Genomic DNA, 15,000 nt, shown 5'->3' on the forward strand with positions numbered 1-15,000 from the left:
GCATGTAGATGCAGCAGCAGCTGCTGCTGCGAGAGCAGCAGCTGCTGCAGCAACTGCAGCAGCAATGCTGCTGCTGCAGTTGCTGCTGCTGCCTATCCTTTTATTGGTGTGGGGTTTGAAGGTGCAGTCAGCAGATGCTGCGGCAGTCAGTTATATTTGCTGCTACTGCTGCACCTGCTGCTGCTGTACCTGCTGCTGCTACACCTGCAGCAGCAGCAGCAGCAGCAGCTTGTGTTATGGTAGTCCTATTCGTATAATATACGCAGCGAATTGCCTTAATAAGTAATAATAATAAGGCAATTTATTATTTGTATATTATTGAGGTGTACGTACACCCCATAATACAGAAGAAAGGTATAAGGGAAGCAGATTGCTGCTTCCCTAAGCAGCAACAACAGTCACGCTGCTGCTGCTGCTGCTGCTGCTAGTTCACGGCAGCAAGCAGCAACAGCTGCAGCAGCAGCTGCTGCAGCAACGATGCTGAAGCAGCTGGTTCATATGGGTGAATATTGCTGGATTTGGGTGTACATACACCTCGCTGCTGCAGCAGCAGCAGCAGCAGCAAAAGAAAGCTTTAGGAAGAATTATTTCTTCTTTTGTATTCTTAATAAATAAATATAATAATTTTATTTATTATTTATTTATTTATTTATTTATTTATATTTATTTAATAATTATAATAGTTATAGTTTATATTAGTTAATTATTAATTATATTTACTTAATTATAATTATTAATTATAATAAATAAATAGTTATTAATTAATTAATTAATTAAATAATTAATTAATTAATTAATTAATATTTATTTTTGTTTTTTTTATATAAGAGACAGCAGACAGGCAGCAGCAGCAAATACAACTAGTGCTGCTGCTGCTGTTGCTGCTGCTGCTTCTGTGGCTGTTGCAGCAGCAGCAGCAAAAGCATTACCTGCTGCTGCTGCTGCTGCAGTTGCCTTATCTGCACTATCGGCTAGCTCGTAGGTGTATCTAAGCCCTAAACCCTAAATTAGGGTTTAGGGTTTAGGGTTTAGGGTTTAGATGTCACTAAATAAATCATCATTCCTTGGTGAGTCTGCTGTAAAGAGAGAGGGAGAAGAAAACAGCAATTCTTCGGGTGTATCTGCAGCGTCGTGTGCTGCTGCAGTTGCTGCTGCTGTTGTTGTTGTTCCTGCTGCTGCTGCTGCAGTTGTTGCGGCAGTTGCTGCTGTTGCTGTTGCTGCTACTGCTGCTGTAGAAGCGAATAGATATTCTGTTGCTGAGCTGCTGCTGCTCATACCCAGCGCGCTGGGTAACAACGGATCCTGCTGCTGCTGCGGCCTGCTGCTGCTGCTGCTGCTGCTACTGTCTCCTCCTTTAGCTGGCAGCAGGCTTGCAGGTCTTGCTGCTGCAGCACGGTGCAGCACAACTAGATGAGGCTGCATAGCTGCCTGTGCTTGCTGCAGCGGCAGCTGCTGCAGCGCTTGCTGCTGCAGCAGTAGCTGAGCTGATGGCAGCTGCTGTTGCTGCTGCTGTTGCTGCTGGGGATGCTGCAAAAGCTGCTGCTGTGGCTGCTGCAGGACCTGCTGTGGCTGCTGCAGGACCTGCTGTGGCTGCTGCAGGACCTGCTGTGGCTGCTGCTGTGGCTGCTGCTGTGGCTGCTGCAATACCTGCTGCAGCTGCTGTTGCAGCTGCTGTGGCTGCAGCTGTTGTTGTCGCTGCTGCTGCTGTAGCTGCTGCTGCTGTAGCTGCTGCTGCTGTAGCTGCTGCTGCTGTAGCTGCTGCTGCTGCAGCGGACGTAGAGGTTCTTGCTTCAGTAGCAGAGACGCCTGAGCAGTGAGTGCCTCTTTATGAGCCTGTAGCTGCTGCTGCTGCAGCTGCAGCAGCAGCAGCTGCTGCTGCTGCAGATCCCGTTGCACATCACTCTGCTGTCGCGAGAGTGTTTGCTGCTGCTGCAGCTGCTGCTGTTGCTGCTGCTGCCGCAGCAGGTTTGCATGCAGCAGCGGTATAGGCAACGCAAACGAAGGAGCAGGCAAGACCCTTTGCTGCAGCTGCAGCCCGTTATGCTGCTGCTGCTGCTGCTGCTGCTGCAACTGTTGTTGCTGCTGCTGCAACTGTTGCTGCTGTTGCTGCAACTGTTGTTGTTGCTGCTGCAACCGTTGCTGAGGAGTGGGCTGGACAGGAACGCACTGCAGCTGCAGCTGCTGCTGCTGTTGCTGCTGCTGCTGCGGCGGCGGCAGCAGCAAGCTGCTGAGAGTCCTTGGCTCTCGCCTGTCAAGAATCACCTGCAGCGTGCGCTGCTGCAGCTGCAGTTGCTGCAGCTGCTGCTGCAAATCCTGCAGCTGATTTGCTGCTGATACAGCAGCACCTGTCTGCTGCTGCAATAATCCCTCGTTCGATCTTTGCTGCTGCTGCTGCTGCTGCTGCTGCACCTGGGGCGCCAGCAGTGGCAGCTGCGGCGGCGGCAGCACCACAGGCGCTTGCTGTAGCACTGTTGCCTGTTGCTGCTGCTGCTGTTGATGCTGCTGCTGCAGTGGTGTCTGCTGTAGGCGTTGCACTGAAGGACGAACTGCAAAGCCGATTAGCTGCGGCTCAAGTTGCTGCTGCGCAGGTTGCTGTTGCTGTTGCTGCTGCTGCTGCTGCTGCTGCGCTGTGGTTGCTGCCTGTATATCGGTAGAAATAGCCGTTTGCTGTTGTTGCAGTTGCTGTATTTGTTGCTGCTGCTGCAGTGGCGAGGGTCTGGTCTCCTGCAGCACTTCCTGCTGCTGCTGCTGCTGCTGCGGTCGCAAGTGGGTCAAGTCCGAGCTACGGAACAACTGCTGCTGCTGCTGCTGCTGCGACTGCGGCGGCGGAGGTGGCGGCGGCGGCGGTGGCTTGAGAAGATAAGCATAAGCAGCAGCAGGTTCGTCACTCACAGCTAAATAGCGCAGCAGCAGCCGCTGCATGCCCGGGCTCAACTCCGGTATCCCCATGATGCTGCTGCTGCTGCCGCTGCTGCTGCTGCTACTGCTGCTGCTGCCACTGTATTGGAGATGGCGGTCCTGGTGTGCATGCACAAGCGCCATAGTGAATGAGCACACTAACGCTGGCAGCTGCAGCAGCAGCAGCAGCAGCAGCTGCTGCTGCTGCTGCTGCTGCTAGTCAACCAGCTTTGCACTGGGAGCGTGCTGCTGTTTTCTTTACAGTTATGTCTATGTCATTTTTCCTTTGCGTTTATTATTTATTTGCTGCTGCTGCATGATGATTCTGCTGCAGCAGCAGCAGCAATATGCATGCGCAGCTTGTCGGCAGCAGCCCCCAGAACAGCTGCTGCAGCTACAGCAGCAGCAGCAACAACAACAGCAGCAGCAGTTAAGGCCTAGCTGCACATTAGAAAGAAATTATTATTTTTATTATTAATTAATTTGAATTATTATATATAGAAGGAGAGTTAACATAACAATCTGCTGCTGCTGCTTATTTTCTCTTGTCTTGCTGCTGCTGCTGCTACTGTTGTTGCTGTTGCTGCTGCTACTACTACTACCACTGCAGTGACACCGGACAACTCCTCAGCAGCAACTAGTGCTGCAGCAGCGCATGCAATACCTGCTGCTAGCAGCAGAGCCATGGAAGGCTCAATGCATTCTCCCCATATCCCGCAGACCACAGCGGCAGCAGCAGCAGATCAACCAGCAGGAGAAGCAGCAGCAGCAGCAGCAACAGCAGGAACAACAGCATCACCATCACCCTACGGTGTCGTTGTGGATTCAGATCCAAGCCCAGTTCTAGTGTCTCCATCTTCTGCATGCCCAACAGCAGCAGCAGCAGCAGCAGCAGGAGCAGCAGGAGAAGAAGAAGGATCTGGGGATTGGGAGGAGGATTTGCTACTTGCATGCAGCAGCAGCAACAGCAGCAACAGCAGCAGCAGCAGCAGCAGCAGGAGCAAGAGGGAGTCTCCTCGTGTTGCCCTCTGTTTATGCTCTCATGTCCGTTTATTACAATTTGTTTTTATTGACAAAACAAAAGAAATACATTTTAATTTGTGGGGAGAAAAACTTCATCTTCTTTGGTTACAAGGATTTATTACACAGTTAGTCTTCCTGCTGCTGCTGTTATTGCTGCTGTTGCTGCTGCTGCTACTGCTGCTGTTGAAAGGGGATCGAGGGGGAATTTGTGTCTGTCTGTGGGGTCGTACAACTCCACAGGACTGTGTCCGAATGTGGGATCGTGTCTGGGATCGTGTCTGGGATCGTCTATAGGATCGTGTATGGGATCGTGCCTGGGATCGTGTATGGCATTGTGTGTATGGGATCTTATGGGATTGTGTGTGGGATCGAGTCTGGGATCGTGTGGGATCGTATGCGGGATCGTGTGGGATCGTATGCGGGATCGTGTGGGATCGTATGCGGGATCGTGTATTGATTAGGGTAGACGAAGAAGCAAATTTGTTAACATTTGATGACGGGACACAAACCTTAGAAATTGCCTTCGATTTTGGCCACCGTCTCCACCAGCACCCACAGCAGCAGCAGCAGCAGCAGCAGCAGCAGCAGGAGAAGCAGCAGGAGAAGCAGCAGGAGAGGAAGTGCCGGTGTGCTGCTGCATGCATATGCGGGGAGTGGGGCTACTGCTGCAGCAGACATGCTGCACTATTCGAGTGTCTGTACACCTCAGCCCTTTGCTCTATTTTTGTTAAACCTATTCCTGTTATACTGCAGCAGGAAGCATTAGCTGAATTACGCGTAAACCCTAAACCCTAAACCCTAAACCCTAATGCAACTCAATAATACCCTATTTAATAAATATATATTTATGTCTTATGCACATATAGGTCTTACTAAACCCTAGCCTACGTACAAACCCTAAACCCTAAACCCTAAACCCTCATAATTAAGATGCTGCAGTTTATAGTGTCCTTCTTTATTCTTCGAAGGGTTTAGGGTTTAGGGTTTAGGGTTTGGGGTGTATGCGCAGCTCGTGAGACTTTCTCTCGCTCCTTCTTCAAACCCTAACGCGGAGACCGAGTGGCTGCTGCACGTTAGTCAATAAACACTCGAAACCCTAAACCCTAAACCCTAATTGCCATAAACCCTAACCCCCTCAGTAGCAGATATTAATAAATATATTTCTTCTTCTTTTCTCCTTCGGGTGTATCTGCAGGTTGGTCATTTCTACGTCAGTAGGCAGCAGCCGGTGCATGCAATTAGCAGCAGCAGCCCCACACAGCAGCAGGAGCAGGTGCAGCATCAACTGCAGCAGGAGGAGCTATACGAGCAGCAGGAGCACGAGCAGGAGGAGACCCCTTCAGCAGCAGCAGCAGCTGCTGCAGCAGCAGCAGCAGCAGGAAGCAGCAGCAACAATTAAACAAACAAGAGGTAGTAGTAAGGGTAATAAGGAAAAGGAGACAATAAACATAAAAAGGAGACAAAAAAAAAACAGACAAATGAAGAAAAATAAGAGAATATATTTATAATATATATAGTATATTTATTATAAATATATATTTGTCTCCTTTTGTCTCCTTTTGTCTCCTTTTGTCTCCTTTTGTCTCCAATGCAACAAATAAATAAACAATTAATTTATTTAATTAATTTATTTAATTTATTTATATTTATTATATATTTAGGGACACAAGACACACAAATTTATATTTAATTAATATTATATTTATTAATAATAAAGGAGATAAAAGGAGACAAAAGGAGACAGTTGCACAAACAATAGCAGCAGCAGCAGCAGCAGCAGAAAACAAACAGAAAAAGAGACAAAGACAGCAGCAACAACAGCAACAGCAGGCTCTGCCTTGGCGTCTATCTGCTGCAGCAGCAGGAGACAACAACGCATGCAAGTAGAGGGAATAAATAAATAAATAAATAAATAAATAAATAAATAAATAAATAAATAAATAAATAAACTAATTAATTAATTAAATAGATGGTAGGGAAGAAAAAAAGGAAGTTGGAGTTTCGGTGTTACAGCTAGGGTGTCTGTGCATACACCCTAAGCAGCAGCAGCAGCAGCAGCAGCAGCAGCATTTTGGCTGCATGCATAGTTGCTGCAAATCCCTACTATAGAGAGGAACCCTCTGGTGCTGCTGCTGCTGGTGCTGCTGTTGTTGCTGCTGGTCCGTCAGTTGCCATCCCTGATGAAGTAGCAGGAGCAACAGCTCCAGGTGCTGCTGTTGCTGCTGCTGCTGTAGTTGCTGCTGTTGCTGCAGGTGCAGTTGCAGTTGCAGCTGGTGTTGCTGTTGCAGTTGCTGCAGGTGCAGCTGGTGTCTGTCCGGTTGCTGGTGTTGCTGCTGGTGCAGTTGTTGGTGTTGCATCGGTTGGTGCTACAGCTGCAGCACCTGTTGCTGTTGTAGCACCTGCAGCAGCAGGAGTAGCTGCTGCTGTAGCAGCAGCTGTTGCATCATCAGCAGCAGTATTAGCTGCTGCTGCTCCTGCAGCAGCAGCAGTATTAGCAGCTTGATCTGCTGTTGTTGTTGCTGCTGTTCCTCCTTCCACCTGTTCCGCCTTAAGAACAGGAGCAGCAGCAGTACCATCTTGTGCTCCTCCTCCTCCTTGCTGCTGCTGCTGCTGCTGCTGCTGCTGCTGCTGCTGCTGCTTCCTATACAGCTCATTTTGTTGCGCAACTTGTTGCAGATGTGCATATATTTTATTAAATACAGTAACATGTTCATTAAAACGCATTACTACCACCTACAAAAAAAAAAAGAAAAAAAAAAAGAAATAAATAAATAAATAAATAAATAAATAAATAAATAGAGTTGCTGCCTATACACCCCAACAAATAACAAACAGCAACAACATATAATGCATTATATATATATATATATATATATATATATATAATTTCCTCTTCTTCCTCCTCTTCCTCCAATAAGAAAAAGAAAAAGAAAGAGAAAAAGAAAAGGAATATATAACAACCCCACCACCATAAAACAACAACAACCATGACCATCATCATCATAATCATCATCATCATCAGCAGCAGCAGCAACAACAACAACAACAACAACAACCCCACCAACCCCAGGAGGATGACGAGCAGCATAGTACCTGATTAAGAAAGAATCGATGTAGATTCTTGCCAATAGTATGTACCCATGTACCTGGTGGATTATATAGGGAACAATTATCAAAGATTAATTGTATATCTGCTAAGAATGCATGAGGATGTATATAGATATGTTTTTTTAGCTTATTTCTTACACAAGATATAGACATAGGATTCATAACTACATCATAGTATCCAGGTGCTATCTTATTATCTACAGGACGCTCAAATATATGTCCTCCTTCGTACTTACTTAATGTATTTAATAATATTTGTGCACATATTTCCCATCTAGACATTATATATTCATTACGTTTTATGCATGCGCATGCACGTAAATCATTATTATTATATATATTATATTTATTATTATTTATTCTCTTTAATTCAATTGGTGATGATAACCCTTGTGTTGTTGCTCCTCCTCCTGTTGCTGCTGCTGCTGCTGCTGCTGCTGCTGATGCTTCTTGTGCTGGTGGCCATACAGCTAAGGAAGGAAATAAACGCTGAAATTCCTCAATCTTCTCATAAGGACAATCTATCCATACACCTGGTAAATCATTAGGTAATGGTTGGTACTGTAATCTATATTTCTTACGTTGTTGTTGTTGTTGTTGTTGTTGTTGCTGTTGTTGTTGTTGTTGTATATTCTTATCATCTATAATATTATTATTTATATTTATGCTGCTGCTGCTGCTGCTGCTGCTGTTGCTGCTGCTGTTGCTGCTACTACTTGAATCATATTGATTTGTATATAACTGTTGATGATCAAGTTGTTGCTGCTGTTGTGTTGGATCTATAGGTAATGAACCTATACTACTACTACTGCTGCTGCTGCTGCTGCTGCCTATAGGTAAACAACTACTACTACTAGTACCTGCAGCAGCAGCAGCAGCAGGAGAATCTGTTGTTGCTGCTGTTCCTCCTGGATGTTGCAACATCATCATATGTTGTTGTTGTTGTTGTATATCATACCCTCCTGTATCTGTCATCATAGGATGACCAGCAGCAGCAGGAGCAGCAGCAGCAGGAGCAGCAGCAGCAGGAGGAGGAGGAGGAGGAAGAGGAGGATGAGGATGATTATGTCTTGCTGCTGCAGCATTTTTTAATAAATAACAGATCTGCATATGATTATTATTTTTAGCAAAATTATATGCACTTCTTCTTAGACAATCCTTATGTGTTGGGTCTGCGCCTGCATGCAATAATATTTTTACTGTCTCTATCCTATTATCTCTGCATGCATAAAATAAACATGTTTGTTTATTTATATCTATTATATTTGGATCTCCTCCTTGCTGCAGCAGCAACAATAAACAATTACTCCTCCCTTCTCTTGCTGCATAAAAGAGACATGTCTGTCCTACACTGTCTCTATGATTTGGATCTAATCCACGACTTATTAAATACCTGTATGTATATATACACAAAAGGAGACACATATAATAAGGAGACATATATATATAATAAGGAGACACATATAATAAGGAGACACATATAATAAGGAGACATATATAATAAGGAGACACATATATATATAATAAGGAGACACATATATATACCTATATATACACACAAAAGGAGACATATATATATAATAAGGAGACAGACACATATAATAATAAGGAGACAGACACATATAATAAGGAGACACATATAATAAGGAGACACATATAATAATGAGGAGACAGACACATATAATAAGGAGACACATATAATAAGGAGACACATATATAAGGAGACACATATAATAAGGAGACACAGATAATAAGAGGAGACACATATAATAATAAGAAGAAGAAGAAGGAGGAGGAGGAGGAGAAGAAGAAGGAGGAGGAGATACATATATAAGGCAGGAAGAAGACGGAGAGGGAGAGGAAGAAAAAGAGAAAGAAAATGAGCAGGGAGACACATATATAAGGAAGAGGAAGAAAAAGAAAAAGAGGAAGAAAAAGAGCAGGGAGACACATATATATAAGGAAGAGGAAGAGGAAGAGGAAGAGGAGGGAGACACATATATATAAGGAAGAGGAAGAGGAAGAGATATATATAAGGGAGGAAGAGGAAGAGACATATATAAGGGAAGAGACATATAAGGGAGGAGGAGATATATACAAGAGGAGGAGACACATAAGGGAGGAGGAGGAGACATATATAAGGGAGGAGAGGAGACACATAAAAAAGGAGGAGACGCATAAGGGAGGAGAGGAGACACATAAGGGAGGAGGAGGAGACACATAAGGGAGGAGGAGGAGACACATAAAAAAGAAGGAGACACATAAGGGAGGAGAGGAGACATATATAAAGGAGGAGGAGATACATAAAGGAGATACATAAAGGAGGAGGAGACATATATATACAGGAGGAGACATATATACAGGAGGAGACTTATATACAGGAGGAGGAGACACATAAGGGAGGAGACATATATACAGGAGGAGGAGACATATAAGGGAGGAGACATATACAGGAAGAGGAGACATATAAAGGAGGAGGAGACACATAAGGGAGGAGACATATACAGGAGGAGGAGACACATATAAAGAAGGAGATACACAAAGGAGAGGGAGACACATAAAGGAGGAGGAGACATATATACAGGAGGAGACACAAAGGAGGAAGGAGACATATAAAGGAGGAGGAGACATATACAGGAGGAGGAGACACATATAAAGGAGAAGGAGATACATAAAGGAGAGGGAGACACATAGAGGAGACACATAAGAGACATAAAGGAGAAGGAGACACAACAAGGAGACACAACAAGGAGACACAACAAGGAGACACAACATGAGAGAGACATGGAGACACAACAAGGAGACACAACAAGGAGACACCACAGGAGAGAGACAAGGAGACACAACAGGGGAGCGACAAGGAGACACAACAGGAGAGAGACAAGAAGAGACAAAAGGAGAGAGACAAGGAGACACAACAGGAGAGAGACAAGAAGAGACAAAAGGAGAGAGACAAGGAGACACAAAAGGAGAGAGACAAGGAGACACAACAAGGAGAGAGACAAGGAGACACAACCAGGAGACACCACAGGAGAGAGACAAGGAGACACAACAGGAGAGCGACAAGGAGACACAAAAGGAGAGAGACAAGGAGACACAACAAGGAGACACATCAAGGAGACGCAAAAGGAGACACAACAAGGAGACACAACAGGAGAGAGAAAAGGAGACACAACAGAGACACAACAGAGACACAACAGGGAGAAACAAAAGGAGACAGAACAGAGACACAACAGGGAGAAACAAAAGGAGACAGACAGAACAAGGAGAGACAACAAGGAGACACAAGAAAAGCCAGCCAAGGAGAGACACAACAGCAGAGAGAGACACACAACAGAGACAGAACAGGGAGACACAACAAAAGAGAGCCAAGGAGAGACAAAAGGAGAGACAAAAGGAGACAGAAAAGTATACAAAAGAAGGAGATACACAAGAAGGAGACAACAGAGACATAAGAAGTATAGAGAATAAGAAAGAGACAAAAAAAAGAGAGAAAAGAGCAGAAAGAGAGGAGGAGGATAAGAGGAGCAAAAGGAGTAGAAAAAAGAGCAAGAAGAGTAATAAATACCTGCATAATTCAGCATGTCCTTCTCTTGCTGCATAGAATAGACAAGTTTGTTGCATTTTATCTTGTATAAGAGGATTAACAAGAGAGAATTGTTCAATAATAATTTGTGTAAATAATAATGCCTCCTTATCCTCCTTTCTTTGTGCTACCTCGAATAATATTGTTGAATTACCTGGACCATTAGATAGATATTTACTTGTTTGTTTATATAATAATTGTTGTAATTGTTTATTATGTATATATGGATCTATACTAGGAGGACATGGATATTTTTTCCTTAATTCTTGTAAATCTATTGATAATCTATTCAATAAATAATCACGTAAATATATTATTGGCTTTGTTCTTACTAATGAATAAAATGTCTTATATGGATTACTTATACAGGAGGAAGAGGAAGAAGAGGAAGAGGAGGAAGAGGGAGAGGGAGAAGGGGAGGGAGAGGGAGGAGAGGGAGAAGGGGGAGAAGAGGGAGGAGAAGGGAGGAAGGAAGGTATTGATGATGATTCTTGCTGTTCTTGTTCTTGTTGTTGTTGTTGTTGTTGAGGAAGAGGAGGAAGAGGAGGAAGAGGAAGAGGAGGAAGAGGAGAAGAGGGAGACGGATTTCCTACTGTTGTTGTTGTTGTTGTTGGTGCTGTTGTTGTTGGTGCTGTTGCTGTTGCTGCTGTTGTTGCTGTTGCTGCTGTTGCTGTTGTTGCTGTTGTTGTTGTTGCTGTTGTTGTTGTTGCAGGAGAGGAAGAAGAAGGAGAGGGAGAGGAAGAGGAAGAAGAAGAAGAAGAAGAAGAAGAGGAGGGAGGAGGAAGAAGAGGAGGAGGAGTAGACATCTTGATGCTGTTTATGCTGTTTTTGCTGCTGTTGCTGTTGCTGCAGTTGCAGCAACAGCAACAGCAGCAAAATATGATGCAGATATATATATATATGTATGTATGTATATATATTTATTTATATATATATGTATATTTATTTATATGTATATATTTATATATATATATTCTTGTTTTATTATATAATATATATATATAGGGAGGAAGAAAAAGGATAAAAATATACAAAATATAAATAATAATAATACAATATATAAGAAGTATTTGTTGTTGCTGTTGAGTAGTAGTAGTAGTAGCTGTGATGCAACAACTGCAGCAACAGCAACAACAGCAACAACAGCAACAACAGCAACAACAGCAACAACAACAGCAACAACAAATGCAGGAAAAGTATCCTCTCTTTGTTGTTGTCGTATAAATAAAGAATTAAAAAAGAAATTAATTAATAAAATAAACAACAAAATAAAAAAAAGAAAAAAGCAAAAAAAATGACACGAATAATGCATGCGACAACAGTAGCCACAAAAGCAGCAACAGCAGCAGCAGCAGCAGCAGCAGCAGCAAGAAGAATAAGAATATAAGAAGAGGAGAGGGGCTGCAGCTTATTTATTGCTTCTGTTGTTAATTCTTTTTTATAATAAATATATAATTAATTATTATTTTATTATTATTTATTTATTTATTTTATTTATTTATTCAATAGATATGCAGAAATAACAGCAACAAATATATATATTCATCTTATGCTGCTCCCTATACCTAGGGTGTACGTGTACACCGCAATCAGCAACACACTCCCTGCTGCTGCTGCTGCTGCTGCTGCTGCTGCTGCCGTCTTGTTGTGACAGCAGCTGCTGCACCAGCAGCAGCTCCTGCTGCAGGTAAAGGAGGGTATAAATAAATAAATAATAATTAATTAATTAATTAAAAAAAAAGAATAAAAATTCTGTATTTATTGTGCATACATATACACCATAGTATGAGCGACAGCTCCGTAACGAAATATGTTGCATGCAGGCAACAACTGCAGCAGCAGCAGCAGCAAATGTAATTATATTTATTAATAACTTTTATTTACTTGCAATAAAAAGAACTTTTATATGCATGCATGCATGCATTTGGGGCCCTCTTACTAGTACATATAATAATAATAAGGTATTTCTTCCTTATACGCAACAAAGAGGATATTTATTTACTAATATAAGATTAATATTATTATTTATTTATAAATAAATAATTAATAATATTATTTACCAATAAAAGCTTAATAAGGTAATAACATTATACATTATTAATGTATAGTAAGTCATGCATGCACTACTTGCATGTATGCATGCAAGAATTCATGCATGCATGCACTATTTTGCATGCATGCACTATTTTGCATGTATGCATGCATAGATGCATGCATGCAAGTAGTGCATGCATGATACACACCTAAAAAATGTAAGGGGAGGGCCCCAGAGGAGTGCATGCATGGAGATCTGCTTCTTCTGCTGCTGCTGCTGCTGCTGCTGCTAATGTTGCTGCAGCAGCAGCAGCAGCAGCAGCAGCAGCAGCCAGCTCCCGTGGCTCAGTTGGTTAGAGCGTTGGTCTTATGAACCGAAGGTCATGGGTTCGATCCCCATCGGGAGCATTTACTAAACCCTAAACCCTAAACCCTAATCTGTTAGGGTTTAGGGTTTAGGGTTTAATGGTATATATAGAAAGATATTTGTTTGTATATATTAACTAAATAAATAAATATTTATTCTTCCCTTTTATATCTTTCCTGTCTCCTTTATTATAACTGTCTCCTTTTCTTTATTTCTTCCTCTATTTTATGACCTACTAATTACCTCCTATAGTGTCTCCTTGTATATATATTATAGTGTCTCCTTTATATATTTAATTAATTAATTAATTAATTAATTAATTTTATTTATTTAATTAACTAAATAATTAATTAATAATATTTATTATTTCCCTTGTATTGTTCCCTTCCTCCTCACCGCATGCAGCAACGCATGCATGCAACTTCTGTTCAAAAGCCCCAAAATAATCAGCATAACAGCACCTTTTGCTGCTGCTGCTACTGCAGCAGCAGCAGCAGGTGCAACAGCAGCAGCACCAGCTCCTGCTGCTGCTGCTGCTATTTGCTGCAGAGGCACGTAGGAAGCAGCAATGCATGCTGCTATACCTGCTGCTGCTAATCATTAACACATTTATATAATAAACACCAATTATATATACATATTTATTTATATTTATTTATATTTATTTATATTTATTTATATATATTTATATATATTTATATAAATATATATTTATATATATTATATATTTATATATACAATATAATATATTTATATATATAAATATATATTTATATATTTATATAAATATATATCCTTTGCATGCAACATTGCTGCCCTCTTTTTTCCATCTCTGCTGCAGCAACTGCAGCAGCAGAAACAGCAGCAGCAGCAGCAGCTGCTGCTGCTGCTGCAGCAAAATTGAGCAGTGGGTACAAGTTGCTGCTTGTATGCTGCATTTGCTGCCTACGTACACATTGGGGTGTATAGGCAGCTCCCTGGTGTATATGCATTAGAAAGTGTCTCCTTTTGCACATTATATATATAACAGTAGCAGCAGCAGGAGCAGCAGCAGCAGCAACTGTCTCCTTCCTATTTGCTGCTGTATACATATAATATATAAATATATAATATATATAAATATAAATATATATATGTATATATAGATATATATATATAAATAAATATATTTATATATATTTATATATATATATAAATATATATATTTATAATTAAGGAGACACAGCATCATCATTAGCAGCAGCAGCAGCAGCAGCAGCAGCAAGTAATTGTATATTATGTATATCTTGTATAATATTTTTTTTTAGGTAAATAATTATCCCCTTATTTGTCATCTTTTTCTCCCTTTTTATTCTTTTATTATATAAATATATATCTGCTGCTTCTTTTGCTGCAGCAGCAGCAACAGCAGCAGATAGTTGCTGCTGCGCTAATATATATAATCTTGCTGCTTCCTCCATCCTTATACGTAAATCCTCTAGGCAACGATGCAGGCTGCGCTGCAGTTTTGCTGCTGCTGCATGCGCTGTTGCTGCTGCTTCCTGTAAATCTGATACTTCTGCTGGTGTTGCTCCTGCTGCTCCTGCTGCAGCAGCAACAGCAACAGATGGTGCTGCTGCTCCTGCTGCTGCTCCTGCTGCTGCTGCTGTTGATGATGATGTGTCTGATTTAGAGGAAGATTCGTCGCTGTCTTGAGCAGCAGTTCCTGCTGCTGCTGCTGTTGCTGTCTGTTGGCTGCTGCTGCTCCCGTCCTGCTCCCCTTTCTCCTCCTCCTCCTGCTGCTGCTGCTGTTGTTGCTGCTGCCCTGTTGCTTGTTCCTGCTTCTGCTGGCCTTCCTGCTGCTGTTGCTGCTGTTGCTGCTGTTGCTGCTGTTGCTGCTGTTGCTGCTGTCTCTGCATCATCTGTATGGATTGTTGGTGTGTCTCCTCATCTATAAGCCAGAGTGCAGCAGCAGCAGCAGCAGCAGAAGCAGCATCAGCAGCAG

The 15,000-nt window shown here is 42.4% G+C and overlaps 4 protein-coding genes across 4 annotated transcripts in view; 1 reads left to right on the forward strand and 3 right to left on the reverse strand.

Annotated features, from left to right (window-relative positions):
• Window positions 1-1,035: 1,035 nt before the first annotated feature.
• EMWEY_00025720 (hypothetical protein, conserved) lies at window positions 1,036-3,042 on the reverse strand (the record flags this gene model as incomplete). Its single annotated transcript, XM_013481103.1, has 1 exon — window positions 1,036-3,042. The coding sequence occupies one exon, from the start codon at window positions 3,040-3,042 to the stop codon at window positions 1,036-1,038; it is 2,007 nt and encodes a 668-aa protein (XP_013336557.1).
• A 1,317-nt stretch (window positions 3,043-4,359) lies between these two features.
• EMWEY_00025730 (hypothetical protein, conserved) lies at window positions 4,360-5,320 on the forward strand (the record flags this gene model as incomplete). Its single annotated transcript, XM_013481104.1, has 3 exons — window positions 4,360-4,698; window positions 4,931-4,993; window positions 5,117-5,320. 3 exons carry the CDS (start codon window positions 4,360-4,362, stop codon window positions 5,318-5,320), a joined length of 606 nt encoding a protein of 201 aa, XP_013336558.1.
• A 704-nt stretch (window positions 5,321-6,024) lies between these two features.
• EMWEY_00025740 (26S proteasome non-ATPase regulatory subunit, putative) lies at window positions 6,025-8,004 on the reverse strand (the record flags this gene model as incomplete). The annotated part of the gene is made up of 3 exons (XM_013481105.1): window positions 6,025-6,654; window positions 6,888-7,014; window positions 7,418-8,004. The coding sequence occupies 3 exons, from the start codon at window positions 8,002-8,004 to the stop codon at window positions 6,025-6,027; spliced, it is 1,344 nt and encodes a 447-aa protein (XP_013336559.1).
• Window positions 8,005-14,227: 6,223 nt separating this feature from the next.
• Window positions 14,228-15,000, reverse strand: part of EMWEY_00025750 (hypothetical protein, conserved) — a gene marked incomplete at both ends in the record, with an annotated part of 3,270 nt that continues 2,497 nt past the window's right edge. The window contains one exon of the mRNA XM_013481106.1: window positions 14,228-15,000. This exon is cut by the window's right edge and continues 2,497 nt beyond it. Within this exon, the coding sequence (XP_013336560.1) occupies window positions 14,228-15,000 (773 nt within the window).

The sequence above is a fragment of the Eimeria maxima genome, genomic scaffold (genome assembly GCF_000499605.1).
Source record: "Eimeria maxima Weybridge genomic scaffold, Emw_scaff273, whole genome shotgun sequence".
Classification (NCBI taxonomy): Eukaryota; Apicomplexa; class Conoidasida; order Eucoccidiorida; family Eimeriidae; genus Eimeria; species Eimeria maxima.